A 22,003-nucleotide genomic window follows, 5' to 3' on the forward strand; every position below is an offset into this window, starting at 1 on the left:
CTGCAACATCGCAAGTTATATGCAGAACTCTGGAACAGATTCCAGACCAGGGCCAGGATGCAGGTTAGATTAATAGCAGTGTCTATATAAAAAATAGTGCAAACAGTAAACAAGTTTAGCGAAGTTCACCAATTCTGAAGCAGCAGCAACAGTTTCAGACACGCCTATAGCGATACGGAATCCTTGGCAGGAACACTGTGTCAATAGACATGAGTACAAACTTATAGCTTCTAGCTACTTCGATGAGATACAAATATCGTGAGTCAAGTAATATCCGGGTCTGGTACACAGGGTGTCTCGCAGAATAAATCTCACAAATGAATGTTAATAAAGTATACTAGTCAGAAATGGCAGACAGTGATCAAGAGTGGTGTTAAGACTAGAAGCCACATCAGAGGTGCTGGCACCAGACAAGCAGTGGTTAGGAATGGGAGCCAAAGTCAGGTACACAGGAATTCAATAGAAGAGAGTGCTGGGCACTGGCCAGGAATAGACTTAATAATTTTGCAAAGCACATTTGCACTGACCAGATCTTATAGCCACAGATATGTGCCCGTCAACTTTATGACATGACCGCTCACCAGAGAATCACCTTCATGTTCTGTTATCCACAAAGTACACAATGCATTCTTACCTCTCCTATGCCTTCCTTGCCCTAATGCAGATGCCAGCCTTGCCAATGTCTGAGTTATGGCATTTTGTAAGTCTTTAGTACAGTGCCTTTCTCACAACATATGTGATTCTGGGCTGCAGAGCACCAAAACAGGTTACTGCTGCCATGGTAATGGACATGAAGCCTTACAATCATGACCACAATTCCTCCATCCTGGCCATGTACATCTGTTTAGCTTTAGTTCTGTTACTAGTATTCAGGACCTCTCCTTATGCCATTTAGAAGACCAATGTTGTAAGTGAACAGCCACAGCTCACATATGTATACTCCATACATCCATGACTGAAAGATTTTCTCCATTTGATGCTTAAATCATCATTTAGCCGATGATGATGCTTCTGTTTGAAATACCATTAATTTTTGCCATCCCCATATTTTTTTAAGTTTCAAATCGCTCCCATTAGCCTGTTTCTGTGTCACTATCAGGGGCTGGCTGGAAGACTTTGGCCCGGGGGGGCAAGCACATAGCACTGGCCCATAAGTAACGACTCATCCTCCAAGGGTGGTTTTCGGTAGAATGTATATTTATCAATATAAAAAGTGGCTATTTTAATGTTGCTTAACTCAGCGATACTTTATTATTATAAATAATAAATATTAAATAATGAAAATAAGTAATGCAGCAAAAAAGCAAACATCAGTTTATATCGCATTTTAATTTTATATGTTCCTTCTCCCTACAGTGCTTTTATTTTTTATTTTTTTTGCCACACCTGGCTGATTATAATTGGTATATATTATAGCAATAGATTATATAATAATGTTCTATTACAGTGCTAAACACATGGGCTGATTTATCAACATGCAAACAAAACATTTGTTTCAAAAGCCTTATGTTTTTGCCAGCAAAAGGGTTTGTTTTTGCTTTGCCCTACATACCACTAGGGTTGTTATTTGCTTTCGGGTTAACCTAAAACAAATAATATGATGGGTGGTACTGGGAGGAGGAGCATAACACTAGGGGTCAATCTGACACCCTGCTCCAAAGCTGGATTAAGGCATACTTGCCTACTTTCAGGCAGTGACTAGGAGGCAGGTGGGGGTGGGGCCAAAATGTTGCAATTGACCGTGCCCCGCCCCGCCTGCCCTCTAGTCACGCCCCTCTCCCGGACCGCAACGGAAATGGCATTTTGTTGCGGGGTCGGAGCCAAAATAATGCAAATCACGTTATTTTGGCCATGGAATTGCGGGATTCGGGAGACTTGCCTGCTCTCCCAGGAGTTCAGGAGACCAATCCGGATTTCGTGAGTCTCCTGGACATTCCGGGAGAGTTGGCAAGTATGGATTAAGGTTCTGGGCGGCCCAGGGCACTTTAGACAAGGGGGGCCCTATGATGTAACATGGTTATCATTTTAGACAAATAACTGTAGTAGTGCACTGTGTGCACTATGGTTAGGTGCACACAGCTCTGTCTTCAAGAACAGTACAGTGTGAAGCAGGACATACCTCCCAACTGTCCTTGTTGTCAGACCAAATCCTGACTAAGCAAGACAGTCACCCTAATTCGGGACTGCTACACCAGATTCAGGACAGTTGGCAGACTGTCCTGCTCCCTCATACCTGTTTTTGTCACTTTCATCATCTGTGGCTGCTGGTGTTTTTATTTGCTGCTTGTCTGGATCCTGGAATGTTGGAGGCCTTATTTTTTTTTTATTTATATTTTTGGGGGGGGGAGGGGTACATGAAAGTTAGAAAACTCCAGCCAGCTCTGGCATTAAATGAATAGCACCCACATAAATAGGCTTCTCTCCAGCCCACAACATTAAAATAATAGTATTCACATTTGAGAAATAGATCTATTTTTCTCCAACCAGCCCTGACATTAAATTAATAGCATACACATTTAATAAATAGACCAATATCCCTCTAACCAGCCTCAAAATTAAATTAATAGTATTACATCATGAGAATGAACTTGGATATGCTGTCTGCACTATATACATATATATATATATATATATATATATATATATATATATATATATATATACATATCATTTGATATGTGTATATGTGTATATATATATATATTATTTAGTAATCAGGTCTGTGTTTTTCATGTTATTTGCCTGTTTACCAGACAGTCCAGCCTGTATACAAATTCCCAACCTGAGGTGTTTTCCTTTTTCTTTGATGATGATGTCCTCTTTATGATTAATTGGTAAACGCAAACTGGAAAGTGGCACTAATAGAGTGCACCCCCATTGCTGTATAGCATAATTGCTAGGGCTACATGTTTTAACATACATTGATGTCAAAGCCAAAAAATTCCCTGGCACTAGCAGACAATTACACGGTTATTTGCATTAGAACTATAGCGATGACAGTTATTGAATGATAATTACATGGTAATTACATCCTGTTTTAATTCAGAAGCCTAACAGTGGCTTCATAGCAACGTAATATTAGACGGTAGGCCACTTCAATTGTCAAGACAATGACTACATATTTACATATTATTGCATAATAATGTGATAATGTACAATGATCTTCTTAAACCAGAGGAGAAGTGATATATAGCGGCTAAAATATAGTATTTTTATTTTTTGGTTTAATTCCATAATAGGCAACCTGACACACTTCACAGGTCGCATTACCTACAAAAGCAGCTGCGGCATGATTCCACCCAAAACTGGAAGTAGTGCAGGGCGGTGCAGCTATCTTTCTTAATCATTAGACTGCGGCTTGTGATGGGTCCTCCCTCTCACCCTCCCCCCCTTCCACTGCCATGTTAGGTTGGCATAGTGAGCTTATCTGCCCAATAGAGGGTGACTTCATGCATACCTGTAAAAACATTTATATAGAAGAAACTATACAGTTGTACGATAAGGGTATTGTGTTTATGTACATGTTATATGTTAAGATTTCTGTTTAATGTTCAGCTTTTTATAGATGATAGTTACTCTTTAAGCTCAGGCCTGTTTGACCTTTTCAAAAACTGGGCAAGTTCTGCTTACCAAAAGTGGCCCACTGGGTGCTCGCATTCCACGCATACAATATAGTTGTGTTTATATAATATATACTTGTAATATAAACAAAGGTGTATCAGTTTACATTAATATTAAAGGATAATTCCACCCCAAAAAATGGATGTATGTTCTCCCAGTGTTGACATGGGTTTCCTTTGGGTGCTCAGGGTAATTGGCTTGTGTGTTATAGGGAATTTGGATTGCAAGCGCCAATTGGGCAGAGATTAATGAGAATGGTTACATATTCTCTGTACAGCACGGCATGTTATTATTGGAGCTATATAAACAATAATAATGATAAATGGCTGCTGTTATGGACGTGACCATTAAGAAGCAGTAAGCTCTCTCATATCGGTTCACATTGGTCACACAGGCCCAGCTGTTGGCCAACACTGTGAGACAAACAATGGTGCCCCAGGAATGATTACTGCATGGAGGCTTGGATGACGGGAACTATGTGTAGAGTGATTTTTATTTTATGTACCATAGCTGGAAATGCAGTATTAAAGATTTTCCATGATCAAAACATGGTTAGTACATCATCTCCTTTAAAAGGACACACCAAAACGGAGTATAATTAGATGTATGTTTAAACATAACCCTTTTGAAGCACATAGTTGATATACATTTGATAAACATTTGCTCAACTGTCCGCTGTTAGCTAAAACCACGTCAATAAATAGGAGAAGTGTTTTTTTTAAGAGCTTGTTCCCACCACTGCATCCTAAGACATAAATGCTGCATTTAAAATTGTATGACTCAGCATGGCCTATTTCTCATATAATAACACTGTACTATAACACTTGTAAATGGAAAATGTGGTAAAACGCGTCTAACATTTTCCCACGTTTTACCCATTCTGCCAGCACAAGCCTTTAAGATTTCATAGCTGAAAACTCTAATTTTATTTGTTGTTCTCTCTCTTGATCACAAAGCCATGACTCTGTTCTCTATGACACAATCAAGGTAGTAATTCTAAGTAACTGATAGTGATGGCTATAGCCAATGTAGTTTCAGCACGGTACATGGATGGAGTGAGCAGTCAACACATTAAAGTCTGATTATATATGTGTGACTATGCAACATTCTGTCCTTCAGGTTTTAAGATAACCCATGTTATAATGGATAAGGGATTACTATACTTTCACCCAATATCATACATATTGGAGTTAAATTTGATTATTCAGTCTAACCAGTGATCACTCTTTCTCCACTCACAGGGATTAACATGACCCATGATGTTATGGCGCGGGTTGTGTAAAGGAGGAATTCAGCTATGTACATCAGGGGCTCGACGTTTTGCTGGAACTTATATGCGGTGAGGTGACCCTACTGTTATACGCTTTAATCCACGTGTTGTATAGATTGTTTAATGTTTAGGTATGTATGACAACATACACACAGAACAAATGCCCTCCCTTTCTAATCTCAAAACCAGATTCCACCAAATTATACTTAAATAAAAATAAACACAGCTTCGACAACTACATAATTGGGATAGTTTTGTGGAATGGCTGAAATTTTGTTTTGTTTTAAAGATATTTTGCCTTTGAAAAATGCTGTTCTCATATATTATTATTATTATTATTATTATTATTATTATTATTATTATTATTATTCTTTATAGGGCACTGCAAGGTATCAGCAGCGCTGTACAGAGTACATACAGTGGATCATACAGGGTAGAAACATACAGAACAATAAACAAAAAATACCAGGACTTCAAACCTCCCAACATAGCTTACACATTGAGGATGGAGTAGAATTAATAGGTAGGGAAGAGGGCCCTGCTCATGAGAGCTTACATCCTAAAGGGAGGTCAAACAGACAGGAGGCACAATGGGGAGTTAGAGGGGATCAATTGCAAGAGAATAGGGGAAGAGAGGTTAGGAAGCCAGGCATGAAGAGCTAAAAACATATATAAAACATCATCATCATCACCATTTATTTATATAGCGCCACTAATTCTGCAGCGCTGTACAGAGAACTCACTCACATCAGTCCCTGCCCCATTGGAGCATACAGTCTAAATTCCCTAACACACACACAGACACACAGACTAGGGTCAATTTGTTAGCAGCCAATTAACCTACCAGTATGTTTTTGGAGTGTGGGAGGAAACCGGAGCACCCGGAGGAAGCCCACGCAAACACAGGGAGAACATACAAACTCCTCACAGATAAGGCCATGGTCGGGAATTGAACTCATGTCCCCAGTGCTGTCAGGCAGAAGTGCTAACCATAAAAAGGGGGGGGGTTTCCAATCCACTCTAAGGTAAGGATAAACCTCAAATTTATATGGTTACAAATACCACATAACATGAGGGGGTGCTCTCATAACTAGACAAATCTAGGAATAGAGGAAATACAGTTGATAATAGATATCAACTGAACAAAGTAGTATGCGAGGCACTCCTATCCATAGAATTTGTAAATATAAAATCAATTTTATTAATTATTATTAAAAAGTTTTAGACAAATAACCAAATGTCATAACAATCGGCAAATTTAAAAATATATAGATGTGAAATAGATTGAAATAAAGTGTCAGAGAAAATATATAAAAATTGACCCGTAGGGAGGGTCAGTTGCCCCTATTTATTACCAGATTCGTATGTTAGCTAAGCATAGCTTAATACATAGGGGTTGGTCTAATCTCTAATTGAGTAGTTGTTTCTAAGACCACTATTAAATGATATGTTCGGTCTCATCAGGGTATAGATTTATAATATATTTTGCTATTGTTGTGGCCATCACAGGGTTAATATTTATCCCACATGAATTGGGATAGACACATCTGAGACACTCTCATATATTGTTAGTGTATCCTTTGTGGGAAAAATATTATTGGGCTTGTAAGAAAGAGATTGTGACAAAGGTTTGTATTCATACACAGTGCCAGTAGCTATAATTAATTTCCACATACAATCCCAACTCTTATTTTTGACCCCATATGAGTAAAAATGAGGTCATATGTATCTGCGTGATATTATCCTGTATTAATCAATACATCCTTCATTCTAGAGAAAAATCCCTTTCAGTTTATTTACAGATTAATATCGGCAAAATTTGTAGATAATTAGTCATATCACAAGGACACTATATGTGTGTAGCAAAAGCGCCAATCAATGTACATATTTTTTATTTTTTATTATTTATTTTTTATTATTTTTATCCAAACCAAAATATAATCCAGTTGTGAACCCGGTTATACAGGTGAAATAAGTTCACCATAGGAATATATATCCATATGTTCTATTGTGGCTTGGTATTAATTGGGGACCACTATATCTGCGTGGCAGTATCAACAAGTGAGAAATCCCTCTTTGCAGAGTCTCACAGCCGTGACATCTGCTATCAAATAGAACACTCTAAACTCCCCACTTGGATCATCAGATTGCCCGCAGATACATATATAGCCCTTAAATAAGACCCTGAGATTGTCTCCTACAACGCGATTAAAGCTATCCGCTAATTATTTCTAAAAATTACCCTTGTTTGTGAGACACGATCGCGGTGAAATACCGCTCACCGGCTCCCTACTTCCGGGTCCGTGACGTCATGCGTCACGTTACCCAACGTACGTTTCGCCAAGGCTTAATCATGATTAAGCCTTGGCGAAACGTACGTTGGGTAACGTGACGCAGCTCAGGGAGCTGCGAGCTGAAATCCAGCGAGATACTACCGTACTAACGGTAATATTTTTCGAGCGCAGGCTTTGCGGCGATCCCGCCGTCAATTGAATACCCCCCTATATATCTTACATTTCAGCTAGTAGACCACCAGTAGGCTTGTCAGTTTCTCCTCTGCAACCATAGCTATTTGTCCCAAATGTGCTACTTCGAGCTGTATCCTTTGTCACTTAATATGAAATTGACTTAAGATTTTGAGATTTTGGCAGCAAGTGATAGATTTGCTTCATGACCTTATTGATAATCCAGGACACCAATATCAACATAAAACAATCATGTATGAATCTTTGTTTCAAGCAAATCATTGCCCAGCAATGACTAGTCTGTACTGTGATACAGTACATTATCACTATCATTCACAACCTGCCATTTAACTTAATCTCCGCAGACAGTACCTGAAAAATATTATGTGGTGTGGGATTATTTGGTTAGATTCTCCTACTGCGTTATCTATGCCAGCTGGAGTCCAGGTACTATATTTATATTTATTAGCACAATGAAGTGAGCATGCTCACCAATTCTTCTGTGCAGATTTGCTCTGTGCAGATTTGCTCTGTTTCAGGTATCAGGTAACTATATCCGGAGATTGTGGCACAGCTCCTCCATGACAGTGTGGTCAGGAGTGTGATTGGACTACTCAAGGGCATTCACTTTTTTATTATTGGTGTTTTTTTGCACACAGATTTGTCCTGTACCTTTGAAATATTGTCCTGCTGAAAGATGAGATGTTTCAGGTTTTTAGTGGACAAACTGGCTCTGTACGTTGCACCATTACATTTTCCTTAAATTCTGACAAGCATCTAGGGGGTATATTTAGTAAGTGGTGGTTCCGTCGAATCGCCGATTCTCGGTGCTTTGCCGTCATTTTCTTTTAAAGTGGCAATTTTGTTATTGGGTTTGCCATTTTAAAATATTGACACAGAGAATCGTTAGTAAATACATCCTACCCTTTTGAAGAAAACCTTCTGCAAAGCATGACAACGTTCCTCCATGTGTCTCTGTAGGGATGACGGTACTTGGTGCTCTTTTTATTCTGATCTAACCACATGGAAATGATGAGGTGAAGATGGGGGGGGGGGGGTGTGTTCGGATGAGGCTAAAATAGAAAGTTTTTTTGCACTACCCATTTTCTATGTAACGCCACCACTACACTGAGGCCTGGTCACACTAATGGTGATAGTCAGTCAGTCAGTAGAACTACCTAGAAGAAGAAAACAGTTGAATGTTCTAAAGTACCCCGGTCATAGTTGTGATCTGAACCTTATTGAGAAGTTGTGGCACAACTTGAAAATTACTATGGTAGCTGGGGTAGGGGACTGGGGTTTACCAATAAAAATATGTGGAAATCACTTCCGTGTGAAAGTTAGCAAACACTTTCCCTAAAGTGACAGCTTTAGATGAACTTAAAAAGGTTTCACCAGAACATTAAAGAAGACCTGTCCTCTTATAGGAAAAATCTAACCCTCTTTTGTGTCCCCATTTCGCCTCACTAAGAGTAGGAAACACCTTTAGTAAATCCCATGACTAGTTCTCTGCTGATACTAATTAACGTGAGGTATCTGAATGTAGTACTTATGCAAGCAGTGATTTTCCGCTGACATGTAATTATGTTCCAGCACCTCAGTTTTGAGCTAAATATCCAAACAGAAATGTGAAGATATTCTATTAAATAGTGCAACATTTGACAACTGAATACTTTTGCATCTTTAGCCTTCATTGTGGAGATGTTTTATGTTGTTTCAGCTCAGACTTGAAGGACCACTACCAAGTGTTGGGTATTGGAAGGAAGGCGACAAGTGAGGAAATTAAGAATGCCTTTTTCACCCAGTCAAAGAAGGTAACGTTCTTTCACTATCGTATTGTTTGTGATATTTAATCAAAGAAAGAGACACCTGTCTATAATAACAAGTATTACAAGCTATAACAAACGTATCTGACAATTCAGTGTGCTCTGGGTGACTGATTTTCCACCAGATTTTGAAAGTAAGGTAAAATATCAGAACAATCACAACGCAATTCTGGAGAGAGAGTTCCATCCTTCTACCTGTTGCACTCGTTGCATTTATGTGACCCATGATAGAAAATGTCCATTCACAGGTGTAAATGGAACCAGATATAGGCACAAACAACTGTGCAGCACACTAGTGCATAACAGGGTCCACCTAACATTCCTTATATCGCTGTGATGAAGTAAACAGGAGTCATGCAGCTCTTGTCCACAGAGAAAAGCAGAAAACCATGTGGTCAGGCTGCCCCTCCTCCTGTGATCTCATATGTGCAGCTGGCACCAGCCTGCATTGTGCAGAGTAGGTCATGTGATGCGGAATTCGGCAACTCCAGGCAGGGCCTGATTAAGGGTTTAGGCAGCCCTAAGCTAATACATTCATAGCGCCCCCTGGTCTTCCATGCCAGGTAAAAATTAACTTGTCCTAAATTTGAAATCTTTCTTTCTTCGCCCCCACCTCTCCAATGTTTATGTTCATGTTTTCTAAACTCCGTTTCACTTGTTTTTTTTAAACGGGTCATTCATTTAATTTGTATTAAAATTAGAACTGTATAGCAGAGAAGAGACATTAACGAGTGCTACTGAGGGGGAGAGGAGTGGAGGCTGTCATGCCTGCACCTGCCTTTCTTTTTACTTTTTTGCCTTGATTAAGCATATAGCGAAACGCGCGTCTGCGTTTAGCCACGCACGCTGCCACTCTGCAGATATATTATAATTAAAAGCTCAAAAAATGCTAATAGTAGTGTAACTTAGATTGGTGATTGATAGATACATATCCGGAATATACATGCTGCCGCTCTGTAGAAAAATACAAACCATAGCGGGCTAATGCTAACAATAATGCCAATTAAATTGGTGGCAGTGGAATATATATATCGAATAACTAATGTACTCCTTGTAGGGAATATGAATGTATGGGAAATCAATTTTGATAACGCTATACTTAACTTAAAAGAAATAACGCCCAGTGGAGTATAGAGCCACTAATAAACATAGGAAGGATATGTCTGATTAACATAGGAAAAATCACTGAAATAGGAGTGAAAAGAAAAAATATCTATGTAAAAGAGGAGGAAGAATAGTTAGGGCACTACAAAACGGCCTTACAGTTATTATCCTTTATGTTTTATATTTTAATCTGCTGGTTAAATCTACAACCACTGATTATAATAAACCAATCTAAGATGTATACAGCATATATTTCTATAATGCTTGTGAGCTAAAATATCACTATAAATAAGCAGACAAATTATTGGTTCACTAATCAAGTGAGATATACCAATATTCTGAAGCAGAGACGTGGTTGGCAGTTTTTTCTGCCATTCTAACTGTAACACAAATTCCAATTCAGTTTATTTTCATTCAGCATCTTTTAATATTTCGCTATCAGTTTAAGAATCAACTTAATATTTTAATGGATATTAGTAAAGATTAACGTTTTAATTTAAGATGTAGATATCCAGTGAGTGCCACGTGATACACAATTATTTTTCTTTTTCTTTTCATATACTACTATTAATGTGTGAGTCTACCCCCTCTAACTATATATGAATTGAGGACTACAATAAGCAGGGTTTACTGGGTTTCTCAGCGCGGTGTAAATAACTTTTGTCATGCCTGCACCTGTCGTCATCCTTGTCACCTCCTACTATCTTACCTTCAAGTGCCCAGCCAAGGATGACTCATTGTCTTCAGCCTTCACCATGGGAATACGTCAAGATTACAATTCTTCTACATTTATATCTAATATTTTATTTTTACTTTGGAGAACAACTATTTTCTTATATTTTAAAATGAATTTCAGTTCATACCTCCCTGTCACAATTTTGCACTCCCCCCTCCCCAAAAGCCTATTGGCTATCGGTAAATAAGATCAAGTTCAGTCTTGTTTTCTGTTTTCTGAAAGTTTCACCTGCTGCCCCATGTTTCAGTAGGAGCATACGTGAACCAAAGTGAACAAAGCTGAGTGACCAACTTATTCACACAACAACAACAGTGAAGACAATAATGCTATGAAAATGATTAACGGAGCGATAAAAGGCTTCTTTCTACAAATATCAACAGATACAAATACTTTTATTAATACACATTCAATGTGTAATGAATAACAATAATTAAATAAAAAACAATACCTGACAGATACCTGTTTTTCCTATGGAGTTAGTGGGCCACATGTTGGGGTTATAGCAACACTAAATTATGAAAATAAATCCTCTGCTTGTCCCAACACTATACCGTTGTCTGTACCCCTAACTACCAGTGTGGAGGCTTTGTGCCTCAGTTCATTCTGTAAGAAACTCGTGTTCTCAGGCTGATTCTCATCGACCTTTCCTCAGCTGGATGGTCCCGACCATCACCAGGTACATGCATTCTAACAGTACATCTGCCAGCTCTAATTGAGTTTCTTGGCTCAATCTCACAGCTTGGAAATCACCTCTGCCTTCTAACCAGCACCTCTGCTCCCATCCCAGGCTTTAGGACCTCACTTCTATTAAAACAGACCATGCCTGGAACAGTTTCTTACAATGACCCTTCTTCTAGAGAAAAATAATTGCAGCTGTTATGATAGCAGTAAAATGTATTCATCATATTATCAATAATTTATCCATGAAATGTCTGCTAGCGCATACTCTAACTACATAGTGTCTGATTTTCATACTGTCAGCACAATATATGAAGTTATAAGTGACAGCAAAATTGATCACTTTAATATAATCATAATTCAGGGATGTTTTCACCCTAATATTTCAGATGAACATGATACCTAAATATGTCTAAATGCACACGGATTCAGATACACATTACAAGGCATTCCAATATTGTTATTGTCGCCCAAACATGAACACAGTTCAGCTTCAGGGGAAACAGGTAGACGTTCAATCAGGAGTACATAATAATAAAGGTTAGTATATTTTAGTGTAGTTTAGTATATTAAATATTTACTTAGGGGCTCTTAATAATGGTGTCATGGTCACTCCTGTTAATCCCCTTCTGTTAACTAATAGCCATAAAATAAAAAGTTATATTTTCAATATGTTGCCAAAAGAAACCCCCTGCAGTACCTTCAAAAAGTATTTAGCCCCCATCACATTTTTCACATTTTGTTGCCAAGATTCTGAATTTGATATAGATTGAAGTGGGATTTTTTTGCCACTGAACCATGGAGTAAGTAAGTATCGTGAAAATACATTTTCCAAAACTTTACAAAAAAAAGTACTAAAAAAAAAATAATAAAAAATCTTGAATTATTAGGTTTAAAAAGTAAATCTGGCTGAGGGTTCAGAACCATTACAAAGGAATTGAAAATTCCATGGAGCTCCGTGCAGTCTGTTGTACATAAGAGGAAGAAGTATGATGCTACAGTAGTGATGGCTAACCTGTGACACTCCAGGTGTTGTGAAACTACAAGCCCCAGCATGCTTTTCCAGCTATCAGCTGGTTATCTACTGGCAAAGCATGTGACACCTGGGGGTAAATGTATTAATGTCCGGATTCTTCAACTCCGGCGTGTTCAGCGTCTTCGGCGATTAAATTTAAAGCGGCGCTGCATTGTAAAGGGAAACTTCATTGCCATCACAACCTTCCCTGGCAATGAATTCCATATCTTGACTGCCCTTACTGTAAAGAACCCCTTCCTTTGCTGGTTGTGAAATTTCCTCTCCTCTAACCTTAGGGGATGACCACGTGTCCTGTGTATGGTGCTTGGGGTAAAAAGTTCCCATGAAAGCTCTCCGTATTGACCCCTAATGTATTTGTACATAGTAATCATATCTCCCCTTAGACGCCTCTTTTCTAAAGTAAACATGCCTAAACTGGCTAACCTTTCCTCATAACTTCATGACTCCATACCCTTTATCAATTTTGTCGCCCTTCTCTGAACCTTTTCTAGTTCCAAATTATCTTTTTTATAGAGTGGTGCCCAGAACTGTACTGCATATTCAAGATGAGGTCTTACCAACGATTTATACAGTGGCAAAATTACACTGTCTTCCCTTGCATTTATGCCCCTTTTTATGCATGCCAATACTTTGTTTGCGTTTGCAGCTGCTGCTTGACATTGAGCACTATTGCTAAGTCTACTGTCTACGAGCACTCCCAAATCCTTTTCCATTATAGATTCTCCTAAATTAATTCCATTTAATTTATAGATTGCGTTCTTGTTTTTGATCCCTGAATGCATAACCTTACATTTATCTGTGTTAAACCTCATATTCCATTTGGCCGCCCAATCCTCCAGTTTATTTAAGTCCCTCTGTAGAGAAGCTACATCTTGCTCTGATTTTATTACCTTACAGAGTTTAGTGTCATCTGCAAAAATAGAAACTTTACTCTCTAAACCATCACCAAGGTCATTAATAAATATATTAAAAAGGAGTGGCCCCAGCACAGAACCTTGAGGTACTCCACTTAAGACTTTTGACCAATTAGAAAATGTTCCATTTATCACAACTCTCTGTTCCCTATTCTCTAACCAGTTTTCGATCCAAGTACAAATTTTGATTCCTTAAAGAAAGCAGAATTGACCATAAAAAACGAAGCTGAGAAACACAGATAAAACAAAGTGCTTTAAATAGCAAAGTATTGTGCTACACCAAGCTTTGGAAACCTTGTCTGTGATTCCTGTGTTGCTGGATTTTTACACAGCCTCACTTGTGAAAGAAAAGTGTCGACAGAACACATGCCTTGTCTCTCTGGTTCAGGGGCTTGCTCATCCTCTGACTCGTCACTATAAAAATTATATAAAATTATATATATTCAGATTTATTCCCCTCTCAAGACCCATTAAAAGTTTGCTGATCATGACCTTCTGGGAGGCGGTAATATTGTCAGTACACCCAAGGAAGTGTCCAATGAAGTGCGCCAATTGATCCAGTTCTGTGTTGTGTAAGTGGAGAACTTTTGATACAGTAGAGACATGCTTTCGAAACTTAATGGAAGATTGCGTTTGGGGATTTTTAGCTCAACATTCCGGATTAAAAAGGGCCTACATAGTAAGAACCTCTGAAATGGGACAAAGCAGCTCGTCTTGCAAACATGTAGACATTTCAGCGTTCAGTCCGCATTCTTCATGATTCCATCATCAAGTTCCATTTCATTTTGCATTGCTAATATTAGCAGGGCTGGAACTTTCCAACCTTGCCTTCCTCGGGTTTCAATCCTTGTGAAGCTCAGAAAGCGCTAGGGCAAGATCTTTTTGAAGACCTGAAGTATATCTGAAAGTAGTTGGCAGCGTCTTAGAAACTTCCCTTTCCCCTCTTCAATTGAATAAGATCACCTATGCCAAGGTGACCTTTGCAAGCAATACCCAGTTTTTAAATGCAGTCTCAGTGGATAACTTGCTGTGGTATGCCTGCTGTTTGACATCGAAGTACAAGTACATCTTTTCACATTTTCAGCGAAAGGTAAGAGCAGAGGAATGTTTCGTTTTGACTCCTCCATAGTTTTTAAGGTAGCAGATGATGTCAGCTCATCCCATCTTGTCTTCTCGATCTTCCAGAAGTTGTATGCCATTTTCCACTATAGGAGTGTAGCTCTCCATCATTGCTCCGAAAGGGTAACTCTTCTGACATGTAACAGTATCCTTCCCATTTCTCTAAGTTTCTCAATAATGTACTCCTGTTTGCCGACATCTGATCCGACACGGTTAAAGAGATGCTTCCCCATATTGCATCTGTCATTTTTAACTGTGAATAAAATTTCATCTTGTCTCATATCAATAAACAGCTTCTAAAAACCACTGTCAATGCCAGCTGGATCAGGTTAAGTAAAGGCACACAGAGACTGGGCTCTGTTTTGCCAGGTTTGGGTTTGTTGCACTTTTGGTTTAGTTTACATTTCTTCATGTGTCGCTACAGGTATTTTCTGGCAAACAGGCCTTGGCAAGTGATCCTGCGGGATCTGCACCTTTTTTTGGTTGTTTACCTGGAATCAGAACTCCGCGTTCTGTCCTCATAACCCAACAGGTGTGTGCAAAGTTACCTCTATTCCAAAGGTCTTTAAATTGTTTACACTTTTCCTTTGAGTACTTGGGAAATGTAAGTAACCTTGCTAATTCATTCTCATTATGATGAACATGCTCAATATGCCGGCTACTTTTAAGACCGCTATAGGCAATTCTGCTCTCTGTTATATACATCACCTATTTGGACAGTGTTTGGATGAGCACCACATCAGATTTTCAGCCTTCTGTGTTTAAGACACTGTTCCTATCAGGTGGAGAATCATTGTGTGTAGAACAAGTCTCTGCTTTTTATCTTTGTACTGCTTCCCCGCAATGGTATGTCATCGCTGATGTGGCTGGTATCTAACCACTCTCCTCTGAAGGCTCAGGGACTATTTGTCTTCACTGCGATGCAGGCTATAATCAGTTGCCAACAACACCAATAAAAATATTCAGATTTAACATTTTAAAAAAATAAAATACATAAATGTCCATAACTGTACCACTGTTCCCACCTTCATTTTGGTGGGAGAAGGCTGTGATAGTCTCTCTCTCTCCACTTCCCGTCATGTGTAATCAGGAGAGCAGCTGTTGTCGCCTGTTCCGACCTGCAAGAAAATGTTGGTTCTATGAAGCAAACAGAAGACTTCCGCAGGTCTCGTTTCCCAAAAGGTGCATGAGACTGAAGTTCTACTAACAGTCAGTGGTGCACACACTTTCCCCTCCATGTTGTAGGAATGGCTGCACTACAATTCAATAATAATTTATTCCTTTATTATCAAGGGGCCCTTTAGTATAAGACAGAACTGTCTTTGAAACCCTTTGTAGGTGTCCTACACCAAGATTGGGTACGGTTTTTCGATTGCGAAAAATCCGACACCCACTAGACCAATAAATAAAAAACGAATGTATTAAAAACCGATATAAATATTAATTTACCTGAAATTAAATGATGATGATGATGATGATGATGAAAATCGACTGTGCAGATCACCGATGGAGCAGCATGATGACTGCAAATGATTTTGAATGAAGAGCTGTCCGGCACTACGGTTTAGTGTCATCGCAACTTTTATTAATGTTAATTGAAAGCGGCAAGGTAAGTCTATTAATATTTACATCGGTTTTTAATACATTCGTGAGGTTTTGGAGAGGTTTTTATTCAAACTTCTGGGCTGTCAGACAGATGATGATTGAACATTCTGAAACCAAGCAGACTGCAGTTTCTAATAAATTCTCTCCATGATGTCAGACTTGATGAAGCAGCTGTCACCTGGACTAGCAGGGTGAGTATTTCTTCAATTGGCTGTAGGACCAAAACATTATTTGTGGAGAGATGGGTTTTAGAGTTCATATTAAACCTCCCCCTAGTACCAGTATGTATGGCAGACACTCACACCTATGGCACATTTATTACCACTAATTCTCTTTTTGAACCCGGCAGAATAAGTTTAAATTCACACAGAGGTACTTGTTATGTGGCGAGGGCACTGACTTGGCAATGACCTAGAGCCATTAGGCATAGAGTAGGGAAGTCTGGGTATCTCCTGAACAGCAATGATCTGGTTATCGGATCCCTCCTGTTCTGATACTGAGCTTTAATATAGAAAATTGTATTTGTAGTTGTGTGGATATCAGCAGCACAGTGGCCTAGTGGCTAGCACTTCTGCCTCACAGCACTGGGGTCATGAGTTTGATTCCTGACCATGGCCTTATCTGTGAGGAGTTTGTATGTTCTCCCTGTGTTTGCGTGGGTTTCCTCCGGGTGCTCCGATTTCCTCCCACACTCCAAAAAACATACTGGTAGGTTAACTGACTTCTATCAAAATTGCCCTTTGTCTCTGTGTGTGTGTGTGTGTGTGTGTGCGTGTGTGTGTGTGTGTCTATGTTAGGGAATTTAGTTTGTAATCTCGCATGGGGCAGGGACTGATGTGAGTTCTCTGTACAGCGCTGCAGAATTAGTGGCGCTATATAAATAAATAGATGATGATGATGATATCTCCTTTTAGGACCATATTTCTACTGTACTCTGTTTATATTATACATCTTCCCCCTCCCACTTTTATTGTGTTTAACCCTTTCTTTTATCTCAGTGCCATCCTGATAGAGATCCCACAAACCCTCTTCTGCATGCCCAGTTTGTGCGTCTTAATGAAGCATATAAGGTGTTGAGCAAACACTCCTCTCGCAGGGAATATGACCGGCTTCTGGAGGCAGTACAGAGAGGAGTCTGGGTATCTTCAGATCACAGGTCAAGTAAGACCAATAGCAGAAGTAACAACTGGAAGCAAACTTATGACAGAGACCAGGGACCTTTTCACAGGTAACAGCCCAACCTCTGTGCATAATGGCCTTCATTTACCTCTGTGTCTCTCATGTTTACCCTTTACCTTGCACATTTGTGATCCACATGATCTGCTGCTTCTCTGTCCATCCAGTGCTCTCTATTCTAACTTTCTCTTTCTTACTCTATCTGTATACCCAGCAATCATTTCCTTCTGCTGTCATTACTCCTCTCCCCATCCTGGCTCTCTTATCTCCAAGATGCCATGATATCAGGAAATTCCTTCTCTCTTTGATATAAACACATAGGGGCAGAGGGAGGAATGCTATGCATAATAAGGTCACAAAGAAGTCATTAACAATCGTGTAAAACCATCTATTGTCTCCCATCAATCACTTTTTTTTCCTTTTATATTATTCTCTTTTTGTATGTATTGTTTTTAAATGATATTCTGTTCTCAACGTGGCCCTGTTGGCTCCTGCACTTATACCCCATTCAGGTCTGCTGAAGAGGATAATGAAAGGTATTGGTCCCAGTTTGCTCCAAAGGGGAAGTGGGAAGATTCTGCGTACAATCAGGAGCAGCGCAATAGAAGCTTGGTTTTATATTGCATTTTCATGGCTGTTGCAAGCATTTTTGTACACTACCAGATTTTCAGGTAACTATGTACAACTTAATATCTTCTTTTATTATATTTATAGAACAACTGTAACACAAGTGCTGTAACTGATGAGTCTTGCTGGGAGGAGGTTAGAACAGAGATTGCCACTTGCTCTATTTCTATGCAAATTAAAGAAACAGGTTACTATACTATAGATGGTATTATACACCAGAGGAATCCACCAAAATGTTTTGTACGTCCACTCCAAGCTGCTGGAAGAACTGTGGTCAGAGAGGTATGCTTCTTCATATCTACTGGACCTGTCCTTGCATAGTTCCCTTCTGGAATATGGTCCTTTCAGTTCTTAATTCCATCTCTGAAAGCCCATTATCCAAGCATCCCTGGACCTCTCTCCTCTTCCGCTCTATGCTTGCAGAGAGCACTCCTTCTAATTGATCTCTCAGGTCCTCGCAGCGGCCAAATCCCTAACAGCCAACCATTGGAAGAACCTTGACCCCCCCCCCTACAATGTCTGCTCTTAAAAACTATGTCTGGCATATTACAAGCATGGAATGTATTGCTTACTATCTTCATGACAAACAACACAAGTTTGACCTTCCCTGGGCCCCCTGGTACCTCACAGTGGCGGATCCGGGGGGAGGGGAATCGTGGCAATCCCCCCCCCCCCCCCCCCCCCAGCAGGTACAGGCTACAGCCACACACCAATATATATATATATATATATATATATATATATATAATGTCCCCATCGGCTGAGAGGGAGACATAGAACCCTGCCCGGCCACTATGATTGTGCATGTGTGTTATACACAATCAGAGCAGCCAAGCAATATCCACTGCCTGGTCTCTGCCAACCGGGATCCATATATATATATATATATATATAATGAAAAATAAAACTGAATAGACAAACGGCGCTCAGTGAAACCAATAGAGTGAACAAACGTGCTCAACCACAATATAATAAATCACATACAGTAGGCTGCTTTGCTTCAAGGCACCAAATTGCAGATGCAAAAACCTATATGAACATATATGTTCATAACACACTATGTTTGGCGCTTTTCTTTTTATGTTTTTATATATATATATATATATATATATATATATATATATATATATATACATGTATATGTAGATATATCATACTTACCAACCTTTGGTAAGTTAATTCCGGGAGATCCCAGACAGGGGGGCGTGGTTGGAGGGAGGGAGGGGTGGTGCGCGATAATTTGCGTAATTTTGGCTCCTTCCACGCAACAAAATGTTCCTTCCTATCGCAGTTCTGGCTCTGAGTCATCTCAGAGTTGCCACTGAACCCTTCATACTGGACACCGTGCATCTCGAATATATGTGGCAAGCTGTGTTGTATTTGTTTCTTGTACATGCTGTTATATACTTGTCTGCCGGTGTCTAGCTTTTGCTACGATTTGGTTCCTTAATTGTTTTGTACCTGTCCGTCCCCCCCCCCACCCACACTTCTACCCGCCCTGCCCCACTGTACCTTTTTCCCCTTCACCTTTCTCAGAAAAAAATTGAAGGGAACAATTTGGTTGTTTTGTATTTTGTCGCTTATTGTTATGTTTTAGTTTGTTTCCTTTATAAACAAAGTGTCTCATTGGCTGATATTAGGTACAGCACATTATTGTCATGTTATTAACTAACCTCCTAAATTTTACTAGTAATAAAAAAAAAAGTATATCTGTGTTTCTGATTTGTCACTCTTTTGCACCAACAAATTTCTATTTAGGGAGAGGCAGGTTGCCAGACAGCAACCCTGCTCGTTTAATAGAAGGACTTGTGTCTCTGGACAATACATCTGTCACAATATTCTATCACATTGAAGATTACTAATCATTCACACTTACATACAGACTAGAACTGTAATTCACAATTTGTGAAAGTAGAACATTGTTAAACTGATCTACACAACATAACTATCCTTGATTAATTAAAAAGGTTTATAGGTCTTGGTACCCTGTTTAGTCACTACTTGGTGGAAGCAACATTTGCAGCAAAAATAACTGCTTTGGGGAGAATTTAATAGCCAGCGATGTGGCGCGCACATTGCCGACAATTTCGGTAGAAATCTACGCTCATTTCTCTTGCACCTCTGTGGGGTGCGCGGAAAAATGAGCTGGGATTTCTGTCACATCTACTACGCGAAGTGTCTCACTGACGTTCCGGAGATACTTTGTGGCTACTTGAATTCCACCCTATGAGTAACAGAAAATGTGCATTTACCAACATTTGCATAGCACGGTGGTGCAGTTTCTGCTCATTCTTCTTTAAAGAATAACTCAATTTGGGTTATGTAATAACTTAGTGCAAAGTGCAATGATGTGCTGTCACTTATTGCTACCAATCAGATATAAGCTTTCATCAAAAGGCGATGGATGCCAACACTGAATCACAGTATTTATCATGATTGACTGAGAAGCTTAACAACAGCCATTTATATCTGGCTGAAGAGAATGTCCCAAGATTGAAAGTGAGCTGATCATTTGTCACTCACTTTCAATCCCAGGACACCCACTGCAGTGGCGCACGCAGGGGGGGTTCTGAGTCTCTAGAACCCGTCCCCCTGCGCTAACTAAGTGGCCACTGTCCTATACAGCAGCCGCGGCGCTGTCAAAGAAGCGACCGCCGCGGACGCTTCTTAGACAGCGCCGCGGCTGCTGTATAGGACAGCGCTGGCGAAACGGAGCTGCACAATCCTCCGTGCACCCCTGCACTGACCAGTAGCGCCCGGCTGCATCTGAGCATGTCGGCCAATCGTGACTATAATTGCAAATCTGCCTCCATAAAAGTAAAGGCTGATGTCCGTTCTACGATCTCTTGGAACGGGCAGCCGGATTATTTTCGGCATGTCATCCTCTAATGGGTGGGTCATTGACTCGCAGGACTGCAATGTACATTTAATTTTCCAGAAGTCCCTTCTCATTTTAGAGAGGCCCATTTGAATATTTTTTTGCTGTCATCTCTTTATTTAGAACTCCCACCTCCACTACTCAGAGCTTACTGGCAGGAGTGGGAGCAACAGGCAGAGAGGTCAGGCAAGGTCGAGAGCAGCTAGAAGTTAAAATACAAAGTTTGCTTCATTGCAAAATATGTTTTAATAAACATCGATTAAAATACAAGTTTTCACACATACAGACTTGTACAGCCTATAATTTAAGGTTAGAGCGTCCTTAAGAACTCTCCACTCTTCATATTAGAACTTGCTATTGGAACACAAAATAGCAGTGGTGCCTCTAAAACAAATAAATACTTTTGTAGATGCCTCTGCGTCGGAAAACAAAAATTAACCGTTGTTGTCCCACTTGTTGGCCAGGCCAGCTGGAAATACCAGCCAGTGAGGAAGAAAATTGTCTTAAAAAAATAAATGAAAGACGACGCATTTTTGTAACAAATGACAAACATGATATGTGAGGTAGTGATTGGTGCATGTGTCTGTAAGTTGTTCTACATGTTATCCCATCTATCGTAATCTATGATGTTTCTAATAATAATATACCAAATTCCCCAGCTTTGGCTTTAAGCTGACACCCTCTCCAGCAGACTGTGTTTATGGAGTCATTTTGAAAACCTGAGCCATAAACATCTACTAACCCCCAACAGTCCAGTTTGTTGCAGAACAGTCATGGGTTCACTTTGGACAAAGGGGGTGAAGTTTGTACATTATAGGCAAGTCATTGCTGTTCAGGCGTGGCCTGAGAATACCATGGGAGTGATTCATCAAGACACGCACTCTGAGCGTAACCCGCGTTTAGTATTCTACGCAGGTATTTTAGATGTGTTGTACTCCTGAATTCTTC

General features: G+C 39.7%; 1 protein-coding gene across 2 annotated transcripts in view; it reads left to right on the plus strand.

The window, feature by feature from the left end:
- The window catches only part of DNAJC4 (DnaJ heat shock protein family (Hsp40) member C4), a 38,039-nt gene that overhangs the window by 13,495 nt on the left and 2,541 nt on the right, over positions 1–22,003 (plus strand). The window contains exons 2-5 of one of the 2 annotated variants that reach the window (XM_075187674.1): positions 4,863–4,960; positions 9,077–9,170; positions 17,373–17,602; positions 18,063–18,221. In XM_075187674.1, the coding sequence (XP_075043775.1) occupies positions 4,878–4,960; positions 9,077–9,170; positions 17,373–17,602; positions 18,063–18,221 (566 nt within the window). In that variant the 5' untranslated portion in view covers positions 4,863–4,877. Of the gene's footprint in view, positions 1–4,862; positions 5,023–9,076; positions 9,171–17,372; positions 17,603–18,062; positions 18,222–22,003 lie in introns of those variants that run through there. The other variant, XM_075187675.1, reaches the window with a different exon arrangement.

The sequence above is a fragment of the Mixophyes fleayi genome, chromosome 10 (assembly GCF_038048845.1).
Source record: "Mixophyes fleayi isolate aMixFle1 chromosome 10, aMixFle1.hap1, whole genome shotgun sequence".
NCBI classification, from domain to species: Eukaryota; Metazoa; Chordata; class Amphibia; order Anura; family Limnodynastidae; genus Mixophyes; species Mixophyes fleayi.